Source organism: Saccostrea cucullata, unplaced genomic scaffold, assembly GCF_032062105.1.
Source record: "Saccostrea cucullata isolate Sc308-1 unplaced genomic scaffold, CSIRO_AGI_Scuc_v1 ctg6285, whole genome shotgun sequence".
In the NCBI taxonomy this organism is placed as follows: Eukaryota; Metazoa; Mollusca; class Bivalvia; order Ostreida; family Ostreidae; genus Saccostrea; species Saccostrea cuccullata.
The window spans coordinates 1-16,303 of NW_026928946.1; the positions used below are offsets into that span (position 1 = coordinate 1).

General features: G+C 36.0%; 2 protein-coding genes across 2 annotated transcripts; one reads left to right on the plus strand and one right to left on the minus strand.

Moving 5' to 3' along the window:
• Positions 1 to 83: 83 nt before the first annotated feature.
• Positions 84 to 2,907, plus strand: LOC134279352 (adenylate kinase 7-like; the record flags this gene model as incomplete). Its single annotated transcript, XM_062761741.1, has 9 exons — positions 84 to 174; positions 277 to 354; positions 468 to 617; positions 725 to 853; positions 1,081 to 1,321; positions 1,472 to 1,813; positions 1,935 to 2,074; positions 2,235 to 2,393; positions 2,728 to 2,907. Coding segments are annotated over 9 exons (1,369 nt in total), but the record flags the coding sequence as incomplete, so codon positions are not given.
• A 1,538-nt stretch (positions 2,908 to 4,445) lies between these two features.
• Positions 4,446 to 12,916, minus strand: LOC134279349 (glia maturation factor beta-like). Its single transcript, XM_062761738.1, has 5 exons — positions 12,825 to 12,916; positions 12,079 to 12,128; positions 10,844 to 10,976; positions 5,206 to 5,279; positions 4,446 to 4,807 (listed from the first exon to the last, which is right to left on the minus strand). The coding sequence occupies exons 1-5, from the start codon at positions 12,826 to 12,828 to the stop codon at positions 4,739 to 4,741; spliced, it is 330 nt and encodes a 109-aa protein (XP_062617722.1). The 5' UTR covers positions 12,829 to 12,916; the 3' UTR covers positions 4,446 to 4,738.
• Positions 12,917 to 16,303: the final 3,387 nt, after the last annotated feature.

Sequence of the window (16,303 nt, forward strand, 5' to 3'; positions counted from 1 at the left end):
AAGAAATGTCATAAATTACCCACAATTAGAATTATATGTTTTCCGAAAGCCTGCATTACAAGAAATTTATTCTTTTGAAATAGTGTCATACAGAATATTGCGGACAGTCGACCAAAAGTGCGTTACCTGATAGCGAAGGATGACACTCAAACCACTCTGGAAGAAATAGTCAAGGTTTGTCATTCATATTTTTTAAAATTGATTTTCTATTAGCTAAATTTTAAGATATATTATGAGAATCTTCCCAGATTGATGTATGAATTTTCTCCTTTTTAGGCCATCAGTGAAAAACTAGGGAAAGGTAAAGTGAAAAACATCACAAAAGAGGAGGCTCTTCTCAGCAAAGATATTGAGGTAAGTCTTCAAATGTATCGTCTCTGTAAATTTTTAAGAGTTGCATCCCTTTAACACATTGTTTGCATGATTGTACGGAGACATAATTTTGTGGTATTGTTGTATGTTTGCAGCAGTCAGATTTTGACCAGCTTCTGGTGAACCTGAGGATGGATGCTGTGTTTGTGAAGGAGAACATGAGGATTATGTGGGTGTCAGAGGCTGGAATGGTGGAGAATATTGACCAGATCATCAAAGAGTACAAAGACTCAAGGAAGCTCCAGGTACTAAAGCCATTTTACATCATCTTTCTTCTAATTCAGTGTTCATTATACTTAGGTTAAAGTCAGTCATGTATATACATGTACTAATGTAATTTTTTTATTAACAGCCTCTTAGAATTTGCATTCTGGGACCACCTGCCTCTGGTAAAACAACTGTTTGCCAGAAACTATGTGAATTCTATAAACTCCACCACATCAAAATCAAGGATGTCATTGATGAAGCCATGGAGGAGCTGGTATGTTTGTTCTTTATAATAAACCCCAACATTATCTTGGTAAGGATATGATTACTGAGTACATATATAAATTAAAATGGAAAATTTTCATGCCTAAAGTAACAAAATCTAAATAAATCTATTGTATTGTAGACAAACTAATACCCAAATCTTTTTTATGCAATTTATCATTGCTTTTATAAATTCACTTAAAGTCAACAAATTTTATAATGTATATTATTTGACAGCAAACACTGTCCCGGCGAGCGGATTCTGAGGACCAGGAAGATGATGATGGGAAGGCACAGGACGCCCAGGAGCTCCTTAATGAAATAGAACAATCCAAAAACCAGGAAACAGGAAAAATTGAAGATTCCCATGTTATTAAGTTCTTCAGAGACAAACTGCATTCAAAGCCCTGTCAAAACCAGGGTTTCATTCTGGATGGATTCCCCAAAACCATAGAACAAGCCAATGATCTGTTTGCCAGTAAGTAGCAGTATAACATACAGTGTATATAATTGTCAATCGCCTAGAAATGTGGAAAAAAACACTGTATGAGCCTGTATGTAATAGCTTCAGATTTTTCCTCCATAATATTTTACTAAAATTTTTGACGTACGTTTTCTGTGTCAACAGCTGAAGAAGAGGATGATGCGGAGGAATCAGCTGCTACAAAGTTTGATAAAACAATCATGCCGGATTATGTATTTTGTTTGGAGGCCAATGACGAATTCCTACGACAGCGTGTGATGAACCTACCAGAGAGCGTGGTCCACGGAACCCACAATGATGAGGAGGGGCTGATGAAGAGACTTGAGTTGTACCGCAGCCTAAATAATGATGAGGAGACTGTCCTCAACTACTTTGATGAGAAGGAATTCCACCCTGAAAAAATAGATGTCACAAAGGATGATTCTCCCATGATGAGAGACACAGTGGAAAAAATCAAGAAAACCATTGGAGAACCTAGAAACTATGGTATGATTCACATTCATATATTATTGTTTTTATTAAGTAGGTTACAGGAATATATATTTTCTTTTGTAGGAAAGCCCTTAATGGTAAGATGTTGATTAATGACACATGGTATTATTTTAAGGTCCCACCCCTGAGGAGCTTGAGGAGATGAGGAGACAAGAGGAGGAGGCTCGCCTGAGGAAGGAGATGGAGGAGAAGCAGGAGAAGGAGAGACAGGAAGTTGAGGAGGCAGCCCTCCGTAAACAGAGGCAGGAGGAGTGGGTAAGTTCAGAGGTCAACACAGAGAAATCTCAGTCTAGTAGAAGCTTTAATTAGGTGGATTACTGTTGGCTAGTACCAGGCCTATGAAAATTGTATTTAATGCTCTCAAAGAGAAGCCTATCTTTTTAATTCATTTCAATATTTTTGATGATTTTAACAGACACAGCGTTTGAATGAAGTAAAGAGAGAAGAATTTGAGCTGTTGGAGGCCCAGTCCATTCCACTGAGGAACTACCTAATGAAGCACGTGATGCCAACTCTCACCCAAGGCCTTATTGACTGCTGCAAAACTCGACCTGATGACCCCATTGATTACATTGTAAGTTGTTCCGACATTCACAGTTATACCACAGGAGTTGACAAACCTATCAATTGTACCACAATTTTTTGAGTAATTTAAAAAAAAACATGTAAAACTATAATAATATTACTGTATTTCCTTATTTACTGAAAACTTCATTTAATTGAAAGGTATGAAAACTCCTGTGGTCATAGAGTACATCATGAACACAATTATTAGTACTTATTTTAAAGGATTTCTGACTCAATATTTATGTATATTTAGCATGGAGAAATTCAATTACTTTTAATGCAGAACCAGAAATTAATTGAATAATCTATTGTCACACACACGCTTTTTTTTCCTTTTATAGGCAGAATTCCTTTTCCAGAACAACCCCCAGGTAGATTGAGTACCTGCATCCTGTGAAGCCATTATTGTGTTACAGAGTAAATGGACATTATTTCTGTGATAAGTCATCTGTTGCATGGTCTGCACTATGACTTGTGTTAATTGTTACATTATGTACAACTATTTCTATTGAGATTGTAAATATAAAGAATAAATAATGTACTAATTTAGTTCCTGTATCTGTTTAAGTCACACAGTGCAATATTCCTGCACAAATATGGTCAGGGGAAGCTCATTGGGGTGTGTTCCCATTTCGCCTTAACTGTGTTGCCGTTGTTATGGAAAAAGGTGTACCATATGACTGTTCCGACTATCATTTGCTTCTAAAAGATTTAAAATCATTGACTTAAAGTGAAAAATGACTAGGATTAAGGTCAACATCAGAATTCTTGGCAAAAATGCACACCTGTATCATATTTTTAATTTTTTTTTTACATGTACATATTTTTACTTTGCATACATTTACTTGGTAGAGAGCAGATGCAAAGTGAGGCAAAGACTTTTGAGTTTTGAATTCTAGCAACTAAATGGCTAAACCAGTTCTCTTCAAAATCTAAATTCCTTCTTACTTGTACATACATACATTGTATCATGTGTCCAGTTGACAAGGAATGCCATATCATTCATGGCACCTGATCCCAACTCTGACAGTATTCAGAGGTCTGTGTTTGCTCTGTTCCCATATTGTATTGTTTCAGTATACTTTGAGCTTGATTTCTGTTTTTTACTCCATATTTTGCAAACAGTGCCACATGGAATGTCCGACTAAAGATGTGCACAGGAAAATTATCACTGAATGTAAAAATGCAGATCAAAGGATTTACGCACATTACCATGTTTAAAGAATATACAGTGGACCTTCAGATATCCGGATGCTTCAGTTTCCGGACGATTTTTCATCAGAAAAGAATTTTTAAAAGTTATTTTGTCTTATTTAACAGGTAATTCAGATATCCGGACGCTTCACATATCCCATCTTCGCTAGCCAAGGGTTTCTGATACGCTACTCTCCTCATAAACCCTTGGCCTACGGTGTTCATAGAGATCAGGATTTTTTACCAGAGTTCTGATTGGATTTCAGTACACCCAGGTCGACCAATCAGCAATTGTTTTTTGTAAATGACGATATTTGCGTTCGGGATACATCTTCACTCTTTAATCTCGGAAATGAAAAACGCAAGAAAACAACGATCCGTAAGATAACATTCAATTCTATGAATAGCCATGGTGTCATCCAATATCTTCTAAATATGTGATTAAATTGCTAAATATGTGATTAAGAATCTATATTGAAGCTTCAGATTTGTTCTATAAATAATAAATAAACATCATAACTCAATTATTGCTTCTTAATTATTCTTGAAAAAAACTTTAATTTTTTTTAAACATGTGTCTTTATTTCTGGCGATGATGCAATCTGTGCGTAGCTGATAGATTCGAGATCACGTGACGGAAAACAATCCCGGCTTTTGATTTCACCGTATGCCAAGGGTTTATGAGGAGAGAAGCGTATCAGAAACCCTTGGCTAGCGAAGATGCACATATCCGGAAAAATTGATTGGGAACCAAAGTGAACCAATTGGGAACCAAAGTGTCCGGATAAATGAGGCTCCACTGTATAAGATTTCTTTAAGTCTGGCAACATTAAAAGTGAGCAATATAAACAATACAAACTCTAAGTTTCAACAAATTTTTATACAAATATTGATAGATACATGTATATCTAAAAGCATTTGTTAGATATGAAACAAAACAAAGCTTTAAAAGGACTAAGAATAAAATATCAGTTGGGAACAAAGAAAAATATGGTCCCTTTGTAAGTTGCCTTGATTGATTTGCGAGTTATTGGCTCTACTTTCTTAAGGGTTTATAACTTTAAGAGGTTCTTTTTGTATAATATCGGTTCATGTTGGATGAACGAGTGAGCCACATTGCTGAGTTGTTGGTCCATTATTACGTCTCTTTGAGATCCGTTACACCTTGCCTAACTGTTCCAGTAGCCATTCTTCTGAGAATTCCTCTGGATTCCTTACATCAAATGTCTGTCAATAAAATGATATATATGTAATACACGTATAAAAACTTTTATGAAAGTATCAGTCATGTATTTTATTTCAGTTTTGCAGAATAAAATAATGTCACTGTCTACTGAAAAAGTTCAAAACAGCTTTGACAGTGTGAAAATGTGAACAAAATGGAAAAGTGCTGACAATTGTCAAACTTTTTACTGTCAGATTAACTTTATCATTCTTTTTAAATAATATTTTACGCGTGCTTTTACTTTTAATTTTACTATTTTTTACTCTCTCATTTTTCTGAAGTATAGCAATCATCAAAGCCCTGCTATTTTTAAAACTATACTTTGAGATATACCACTCAGCACGAAACAAGCTTCCATGCATTAGATACAAGCACACTAAGCTTGTCCGAATCTGCCTACCTTTGTGAGACCCAAGGTTTGAATTAAACTGAGAACACTCCCTGCATACATCATCTGTTGTTCAGGGGGACAGCCTGTAAGAAATACATATAATCATAATTGGATTTATTCTAAATATGGAATTATAATCCTTATATTAACCCCTAAGGTGTGTAATCAGTGTTTGAAACTCACTGTAAAATTAGCTAGACATGCAGGGCTGACTCTAAGTGAAAGTTGTCAGCCCTGCCAAAAATGTACTAGCCCGAAAAAGAGAATTGTCATTGATAAGTTCATTTTTAGCATTAAGCATTATAATGTGTGTTATGTTCTCAGTGTATGATGTTAAAGGATAATGCGACAACACACCGTGACCATGCCGGGTTCTGTCATATTTTATTACTACTTCCGTTATATATATTCTATACATTGGAACCAATCATGAACATAATTCCGGATTACATAGAACATTACATTCGTCTTTTTTTTAAATTGGTATTAACAAAATTAAATAAAAGTTTAAAGAATTTCCAGCAAATAAATATAGATTATAAATTGTCAATGTGTAGAACAGATCAAGAATACACATGAGATCCAAGAAGAAGATTTGCAGACACAGATTACCCAGATTTTCATTTAAAGTCAGATTGCCATTAAAACATAAAATGTTACTTGACATACATGTATTCAATCAACAAAATATAACATGATACAATATTGAGAACTTATGTAGCTCTATGAACCTACTGGGTATTATTATGCCCCAATCACTGTAGGTCATACCTAACTCACTTCAACACAAAATCTTTCAGTTGAATTGGTTGTTTCCTTTCACGGCCACTTCGGCGCACAACTGGAGTTTTTTCCTTTAAAGTCGCACTTGTAGAATTGGGTTGTTCATCTGACTCGGACACCTCTGGACAAATGGAAACTGGACTCGGCCAGCGAATATCCTCCTCTGGAATCCTGACCATTGCTTTGTCCTCAAGACTGCTACGAACAGAGTCACTTATTTTCTTGAATTTCGACACGTTACGCGTAACACCATTATCAGTTGTTACCATACATCCTTTCTTTTCTAACACTGTTCTTGGCTGTGGCTTGTATGTAGATTGTAGCTTGTCTCCACGAATTTCCTTCTTCATCAAAACAGAATCTCCCACTTTTATTTCCGAATTTCTGCTACGATTCCTCTGGTCACCATAATACTTCATAACGCGTTTCGCTTCACTGTCCCGTGTCCTCACCATCTCATCAAGTACTGGTTCCTGTGTCTTCTCTGAAATTTGCGGTAATTTAGTTTTTGGTTCTCGATTGAAAAGTAATCTGTACGGGGTTTGACCTGTCGAGGTATGTGGTGTTGCTCGATACTGCCGTAGAAATCTATACATCTCCTGTTTCCAATTCAGCTGATTGATGTGAGCAGAGCGTATCGCCTTCATAAGAGGTTTATTAAAGCTCTCGGCTTGAGCGTTAGCTCGGGGCCACCTTGGAGTAATTCGGCGATGTACAAAACCCATGTTCTCTGCAAACTGCTTAAATTCATGTGACTGAAAAGGGCTGCCGTTATCGCTCTTTACAGTTTTTGGTAATCCAAAAGTACTGATTACTTTGTCAAGTACAGGAATCGTTGAGCGTGCAGATACTGACTTCACTATCTCTACAATAGGATAACGGGAATATTCATCTACCATGACAAAGAGGTAGTCACCCGAGGGTAGAGGTCCACAAAAGTCTATACTGATGTTTTCCCATGGTGCGTAAGGTAGTTCTGACATCTTGTAAGGTTCCATAGAACGGGTTTCTGGAGTTAGAGCTTGGCATGATGCACAGTTCCTAACTGCTTCCTCGATAGCTCTGTCCATATCAGGAAACCAAACTTTAGAACGTAAGAATGATTTTGTTTTGGCTATACCCTGATGACCTTCATGCGCCAGAGCAACAGCTCTCTGTCTGAGACTCTTGGGTAGCACAATGCGGTGGTTCCGAAGTAAAATATTGTCAGAATGTACAGTAAGTTCATCCCGAACAGCCTTCATTGCTGTCAATTCACACATGTCAGCATCTTCCAATACGTCAGTCTTCATCTCGTACCACTTTCCACATCTTGTATAATAGATTGCTTTCTGTAAGGTATTGCATTTATGAGTGGCTTCTCGTACTTCATCTAAGTCAATAGCTTGTGGTAACGATTCTTTTGCGATGAAGTTGACATATTTCTCAGCCCAGTTTTCTTCCAGTGATTTCTTTGATTCTCCGACTGGATGCCTGGAAATGTAGTCGCCAATATTTTCACTTCCGGGTTGGTATTTAATTGTACAACAGTAGGGCTGAACGCGTAGTCCCCATCTTTCAATTCGCAAGGGTGGTTGAGGATTATTCCAAATTGTTTCCAGGGGTTTATGATCTGTTATGATTGTGAAGTGTGATAATCCTCTGAGATATAAATCATAATGTTCACACGCCCACACAACACTTAACGCTTCTCGTTCTGTTTGACTGTATCTGGACTCTACTGGTGTAAGGGCACGGCTCGCATAACTCACAACTTTATCCTCCTGTAGTAGTTTTGCACCAAGTCCTATTGGGCTGGCGTCCACTTGCACTGTCACCGCTTTGCAAGGATCATAGTAGGAAATAACGGTCTCACTACACAACCTTTCCTTCAGTGTTATGAATGATTCCTCGCACTCTTCGCTCCAGGTCCAGGGTTGGTCCTTGTGTGTCAATTGCCGAAGAGGTTTGCATATCTTGGCATAGTCCTTAATAAAGCGAGAACAATAGTTTGTTAAGCCTAAGAAACTTCTTAGGTCCTTCACATTCTCCGGTCTACTGAATTCACGTACTGCTGTTACCTTCTGAGGATCTGGTGAAATCCCTTTTGTTCCAAAGATCACTCCAAAGAATGATATCTGATCCGTTCTGAAAACGCATTTTTTGTAATTAAGAGTCAATCCTTTTTCACAGAGTCGTTTCAGCACTTGTCGTAGAGCTATATCATGTTGTTCCTGGCTCGCTCCGAAAACCATTATGTCATCTGAAATGTTCCGCACTCCTGAAATATCTTGGGCAACTTGGCGTATGGTTTCGTGAAAGATTTCCGACGCAGATGACACACCAAAATTCAATCTCTTGTAGCAGAATATACCCATGTGTATATTAAAGGTAGTAATATATCTGGAATCTGGATGAAGTTCCAACTGATGGTATCCACTACGCAAGTCAAGTTTACTAAAAACTTTGGATCCATTTAAGTCTAATATGAGCTCCTCTATGGTAGGCATGGTATGCCTCTCACACTTTATTGCTTTATTTGGTTGGCGCATGTCAACGCAAAGCCTGATTTCTTTTCCATCCTTCTTTGGTGGGGTCACAACAGGGGACACCCACGGTGTAGGCTCTCCTTCGACTTTCTCTATAATGTCTAATTTTAACAGTTCATTTATCTCCTTTTCATCTTTATCCCTCATATGAAATGGAGTCTTTCTCCTCTTCTGAGCCACTGGCTTGACAGTCGTGTCAATGTGAATCTTCACTTGATGATTCCTTAATTTCCCAATGCCTTGAAATAACTGAGGAAAGTCATCTTCCACTTTCTTCTTGATGTCATTTACATTGTTCACTAGTTTGATGATTTGTAGGCTATCAGCAGTGGGGTAGCCCAACAAGGATCCATTTACACCTTTCACCACATAGAACCTCACAACACCACATAGAACCTCACAATATCATAGCTCTTCTCTCTTTCTAATGTCAAATCACAAGTCCCTAGAACTGGTATTTTGCCACCTCCATAAGGTACAAGTTCGCAATGTTCCTTCCTCCTCTGACGCTTGGGAATTCCTACTTTAACGTAATCAGCTTCGTCTAGTATGTTTACAGATGAACCACTATCCACCAGTAACTTGAGCTTGTGTTTGTTTACGGATACTTCAGCATATGGGCCTTTCACACGGTTTACACCCGATTTCATTATTTTGATTCCATAACAGTAATCAACACTGTCACTTTCAGATGAAGAGTGTTTGTGCTGTTTCATGAACTGTACTTTCTCTTTAGTCCTGACTTTAGTATCCTTTTTACTCCTGCACACAGACTTGAAATGTCCCATTTTCTGGCACTTGTGACACTTTTGGTTATGAGCTGGGCATGGTTTGTCTCCCTTATGTGGAAACACTCCTCCACATTTCCAACAATGTTTGTCAGGTTTCCTTGTTGACTGATAACGTTTACCTCCTCGCAATGCACCACTACTCTGTCGAGAACTACGAACATGTAACTTATTAACAGTCTGATCCACATGGCGCTCCATAGCTTGAGCCTGAGAATCCGATAATTCTAGTGAGCGCCCTAATTGAATTATGTCCTCTAATCCCTTATCAGGTTCTCTCAAAGCTCTTCTCCTGAGTTGGTTGGACCTGCATGACTGGATTATTTGAGACAGAATTTCCTTGTCAATGTTTGCAAACTCACAGTGTTTGGCGAGTTTCCGCAACTCAGTGAGGTACTCATCCAAAGTTTGTCCCTCCTTTTGTTTGCAATGTGTATATCTCCATTTGTGTGTTTTTCCGCGGCCTGAAATAATCAGTGAGAACTTTCTTCGTTGCTGTATATGTAGTTTCGTTTTCCCCCTTTTGAGCCTCATAAATGTCAAAAGTTTGTTCACCTACGTAGTGCAGTAACAACGCTCGTTTACGATCATCTACACTCTTTATCAAAGCTTCATTAGGCTCCTCACCTTCCGGTACAATAGGGTTTACTAATTTTAATGCCACAAATAAATTCTCTAAACGTCCGACCCACCTGTCCCATCTTGGGCCTACCGTTGACTTATCCACTTCTGCATCGAATGCCGGGAAAATCGGTATTGACAGTTGATCCATCATAAATTCTGGGTCCTTTTACTTTTCTCGTCGCCAATTGTTATGTTCTCAGTGTTTGATGTTAAAGGGTAATGCGACAACACACCATGACCATGCCGGGTTCTGTCATATTTTTATTACTACTTCCGTTATATATATATTCTATACATTGGAACCAAACGTGAACATAATTCCGGATTACATAGAACATTACAATGTGAATGGGGCCAGCTCACTATATATATTTGATCCCAGACCTATAGGCTGCATGATGAATTCTACCCGTTTGCTTGTTACTGCATGATGAATTCTACCTGTTTGCTTGTTACTGCATGATGAATTCTACCCGTTTGCTTGTTACTGCATGATGAATTCTACCCGTTTGCTTGTTACACTTTGCAATCAGTAATATTTACAAGTCCAGCGGGGCATCAATACATGCTAATCTGTTTGCCCGAGACAAAATGTAGGCGTCTCAGGCAGTCAGCTCACACTTATTTCAGACACTGGTGTTATGTACCAAAATTCTACCTCTGAGGGCCTTTATCCTTCCTTTATTTATGATGCCATGTTATCCAGTCTAAGCTAACAGTGTGAAATATCTTTATCAAGCCCCCCTCTCATTAAAAATAACCCCAACAAGGCTTTGCTACATGGAAGTGATGAAAGTTTATCTCATAAAAATATCATTCATGTTTACAGTATTGGGACTAAGTTTATACATTGTAATTTTAGCAATTAACATTTGTGATGCCACATGATCATCACCATAGCAACAGAACTACTAGTATACTGACCTGAAGGACTACTGAAGACAAAGCAGAGCGGATAAGACACCCTACCATCATCATGATGTCTAACATAGCTGATTACAATGTATCTAGGCTGGGAAATTGGTAACTCTGGTTGCAGGTCATCTACATTACAATCCTGCAGAAATTCAAATGATTTACACAAAATTGTATATACAACAATACCTAGAAATGCTACTGTATTTATTACATGAATAATTAAGTACTATTTCAATGAATAACTTTGTTAACTTTGTTCCCCTGATTTGGACCCACCCAGCCCTCCTCCTCCATGACCTTGATATGTTGTGGTGCCATCCTATCCCCTCAGGTCATGATTTGTACAAATTTGCATTTATTTTACATGAGAATACTTCTATATTATGAGGACTAATCATTTCTTTGTTGTTTTTTTAGGAATACAATTTTTAAAGACATTTCCTACATATTCCTAATAAGACGTTGATCCCCTTTGTGGTCCCATCCTACCCAAGAGGTCATGATTTGAACTTAAATTTACAATATGTAATGAAACTTTCAGTTAGGTTTCAACTTTTTCCACCAGATTTTTGAAAGATGACATAAAATTTTCTTTAATTCATAATTATCTCCCTTTATAGAGAGTGTAGGCACCCCTGCATTCAAATAAACTTGAATACCTTAACCCAAGAATGCTTTGTGTCAATTTTTGTTGAAATTGCTCTACTGGTTCTAGAGAAGTAGATGAATATATCAAAAATTTCAACAACAACGACAAAAACAAATGGACATTTCAATCAAAAAAACTCACAATTCAGAAAAGTCAATATTAAAATATTATAATTTAAACTTTGCTATTTCAGAGGATTATGCTTTATATAAAAAAGAAAAATTATCTACTCCTCTAGAACCTCATTATAAGAATCTTTTACTGAATAGAAATTAATCATCAGATACCCACAGGTGATCTCATCTTGTAAAAATCGAGAACATCCATTGATATCTGATGAAGATAGAAATTGTGAAGATGTTATATATATACATGTATAAATATCACAAAATGAAAGTAAGGATGTTAAGAATTTCATGTAATAAATAAAATACATTCCAGCATTTGGGTATGTGATCCATAAAGTAAGGGAGTAAGCAGTTATTAAAAAAAATTGTAGAGAAAACTTATGTTGGCATCAGTATATAGAATGAAGTGACAAAAAACATGTCTGCAGTTGGTGTGAATACATACCATGTAAGTGATCACTTACCTCATATTCTTCTTCAATGATAATTTTCTTAGTATTTTTGTCAACTTTCACTGAAATAAAAATAACAGTAATACATGTAATTTTTAATTAACACAAGTGTTTGGTTTGTTGTTAAGAGTAAATGGACCACAGCCCACAAAATGCAGTAAAAACTTAGGAAATAGCTCAATGATAAGTGGGAGAGGACTATCAAAGTTTTTGGAACTTGTGTCCAATCTCTTTGACATATTGTCAATAAAATATGTTCAAAACAAACAAAAACACGGATAAGTCTTTAAATCAACTATCATATAAATATTCAATTTTAAGATGTACACTGACATTAGTAAATTTTAACATTCAAAATTCAAAGAGATTACTCTTTGTAACCCACATTGATCCATACTTCGAATATGACTTAAAACTCTTCCTGAAGGAAATAACCCTTGATAACCAATGATAGAATATAAGTGTTTCTTATAAGAGGCAAACAAGTTCGTAAACAACAAATAAAACATCCCTTGCAAATTGTAACCTTGAACCTTATGCAATTCGAATGACAATTCAAAATAACACAGGGTTGTCCATAAGAATTGAAATAGAAGGGGGCATTTAAAAAGTATAAGAGAATCGGATGTCTCTCCCCTAAAGAGGGAGTTTAGGAGGAATATCAAAATAACTGGGGGACTTCATCTTTATAGCCGGAGAAAATTCCTCGACTCCTGGGTTTTAAGGACAATCCTGATAACAACAGACTGTCTACTCACACATTATGGCAGCAACATTTTTTTCCTTTCTGAATCTGAATTTCTTCAACCTGTCAACAACCTCTGCTGGTATATCACAGACCTGAACATTTTGTGCCTAAAGTGAAAATAATCAAATCAGGAAATAAAATCTATATATGTGACGCGCCAAGCAAAAACCTCCCTTAACGAAGAATTTTGACATTTTCAGTTTTTTATTGATTCTTGTAGAGTTTTTCTTTCTCTTTCCTTTGATGTATAACATGACATATATTTCTGTGTAAAAATGTATAAAATATCGCACCACAAAGACGGAATATTTACTTTGACGTACAGTGTACGCGTGCGTAACTTCATGAATTTTCATAACGTAAAATAACATGAAGCTATATAATAATTTACTGATATTTATATTTTCAAACTTTTGATTTGATTCCCTTAAAAATATCAGTAATTAAGATTTTAAATCGTAATGATAAAAATAAAAATTGTAAACTATATCTTTGAAAAATGAAAGGGGGGGGGGGGGGGGGGGGGGGGGGCACCGAAATGATTGACAAAGGCAAAAGAAAAAAAAGTTACTCAAATCAAAAATCTTCTCTTCCTCTAAAACTATTCCACAGTAAAAGGAAAAAAGCAAAATTTAAATGAAAAAATCCTGTTGTGGTAGAACAAACCATATATGCTTATCTTCCTAAACGATCTTGGGCTAGCATGTTAACCCTTCATCTCATTTTGTAGAGCACTAGACTGGCAAGCCAGAGGCCCCGGGTTCAACCCCAATTAAGCAGAGGCACTTAATTGTCTCTTTTACACTATAAAAGTAGTTACTAGTATCTTTAAAAAGTTCGAGACAGCTCCTACCACCCCCTCCCCCGGTCATTAAAAGTCTACACAATACACAGTATATAAAAAGAATTTTTTTTGTCATAGTTTACATTTTAAATACCTGAGTTTTTAAAGAGTGCGACAAGGTTTATTTTTCATCTAAAAAATACCTTTTTTTTTTTTACCACGTTTACTATATGTATTTACATGTTTTAGTTTTTAATGTATTACTACGGGAAAAAAGTATGCAGAATTACAGTCTCATCTCTGAAGACTCTTTGACTTATTGATAAGATATTCTGCATCCAGGAATAAATTGTATTTGTCTCTTGTCGTAGAGTTTGATCCTTTTCTTCTTTAGATGTCGTTATGAAATCGGTCTATAATTCAGATGAGGAACTTGTAAGTTGTCAAACTTGTTTCCAATCCTTTTGTATATCTCTATAAATGCGTGTTCAAATCAAAAACAATTAAGATTAGGTGAATCAAATTTTTAAGTGTTAAATTAAAGTTAACGTTTAAACCATTATTTCTTGTAAATCTTTAAACATTTGATTAATTTTTCCTGGCCCTCCGTTTCTTATTTTATATTTATGCTTCAATTATTGAAAAAAAAAATGTTTAGAATCATTCCGTACCTAAATGAGTTTGCATACTTTTCAGTAAATCAGAATGTAACACCCACCCCCATCCAATAAAAAATGAATATTTAAAAAAAAAAATGGTTTGAAAAAGAAATTCTGCAATTTATATGCATTATGAGGATGATCATGAATTATTTTCTGACCGCTTATTGTATACTAACCGAATAACAAACCACAATACCAGCATACTAGTATACATTAATCTCACAAGTAACACACTCCAAAACTTCATTTACATTCATTTCTAGATATTGACTAAGGTCTAACCTAAACTTTACCGTTACCTTTCTGAGAAAGTACAGCCACACATTATGATTTATTTTAATCATATAAAATATTACTTGCTTTTTAGTATTGTTTAAAACATGCATGTTAGAAATTGCAACAGAAAGCAAAAGAATGGGTAACACTGTCCTCTCATTCTTCGTATTCTACCATTATCGTAAAGGTGAGGGGACTGTGCCTCGGCGATGGACATTCACGCTTAATAAATTACCTGAACTAATATTAGACAAGTTCTTTATTGACTTTGACAAGTACAAGGCGCACATGTACAATCTTAAATTGTAACGATAAATAATTTTTCTTAAAACATAAAGCGTTTTGATAATTTTTCACAAAACTCCTTATATACGTATATGTACATGTATGTGCATGTAGGCATGTATGCATCGTTGGAAACCAACGGGTCATCTCGTCCTTACTTATCACAAGACGAGATGACCCCTTGGGTTTCCGACGATGGCACGTATGTACAATGCGACTTTTGCAGGAAAAAATTATTGAAATTGTTATAATTTGTTACATGTATATATTAAATCACGTGTAACTGGTAGCAAACTTTCATAAATTGAAATGCATAAAAAATTCAACAGAAGGAAGCAATATTATTTTCCAAGGTAGATGAGAAATCATAAAATGTTGGTAGTAAAATCTTTGTCGGGGAAATAATTATTACAGGTTAAATAAATCCTAAATATTGAAGGTTAAAATAAAATCATTAAAATGAAAATTTATAATTCTTAATTGTTTAATGTTATCTGTTATTCTGGTCTCGGTTCAAAGGGCTTAATAAGCACCGGTGACTGCGTTACATTATGTTGTTTTCAGGAATCCAACACGTTAAAGTCACCTCTTCACCTCATTTTTTCTTCTTTGGTAGAAAAATCATGCTTGAAACATTGGCGTCGGAAGCAAATTGAAAGTGGGGACTAGGTGTAATTTTCTTTATACTTTCAAAACAACCTGACAAGCAAAAAAAAGGGGGGGGGGGGGGAATGTCCTTTTCACAAACACGAAAATCCTATTTCGGGGGGGGGGGGGGGGGTTAGGTTCGAACTTCAGTACCAATTTTTTTTCTCCAAATACCACCACTTTCCTCATTTCTAACCTATACTGCTACTTGTGTGTGAAAAGGGGGGGGGGGGCTAAACCTACGCAGCATTGTTCAATGTCTTTACTAAGTATATATTTGGTTCCAACGCCTATGTAAAACAATAATAGATTGGAATGTTTTAAAAGTGTTCAAACAATTTGTATTAATTTGTAACAATTTGTATTACTTATAACAATTTTAGCGATGTATCATGTAACCTCAACAAACGGGTTATGAATACATAACAGTGAAGCAAAATAACGGAATGTTTAATTTTTTCCCCGGAAATGTCGATAAACATATGCCAATCTGTTTTATTCTCAATCATAAAATATCGTAGAAAGTGGGACAGTCACTGTACAATGTATGCGAGCATCCGTACTGTATATATTCACGACAAAATTTACAAGTCTCCAAAGAGATAGAGCAGACACAGGAGAACGGGGGTGAATTTTTCCTACTTTTTTGCGTACAATACATGAGAAAGTGATCAACAATAACAAAATAAATCGAGAAGCTCAAAAGCTCTTTCTTCAAAATATTCATTTTAAATCAACAGCTAAAAACTAATTCCGGAAGAAGTGGCCAAGTCAAATACTCTGTGTCGGATCTATAAAGAATTACTTTTTTTAAACTAAACTTCACTTCATGTA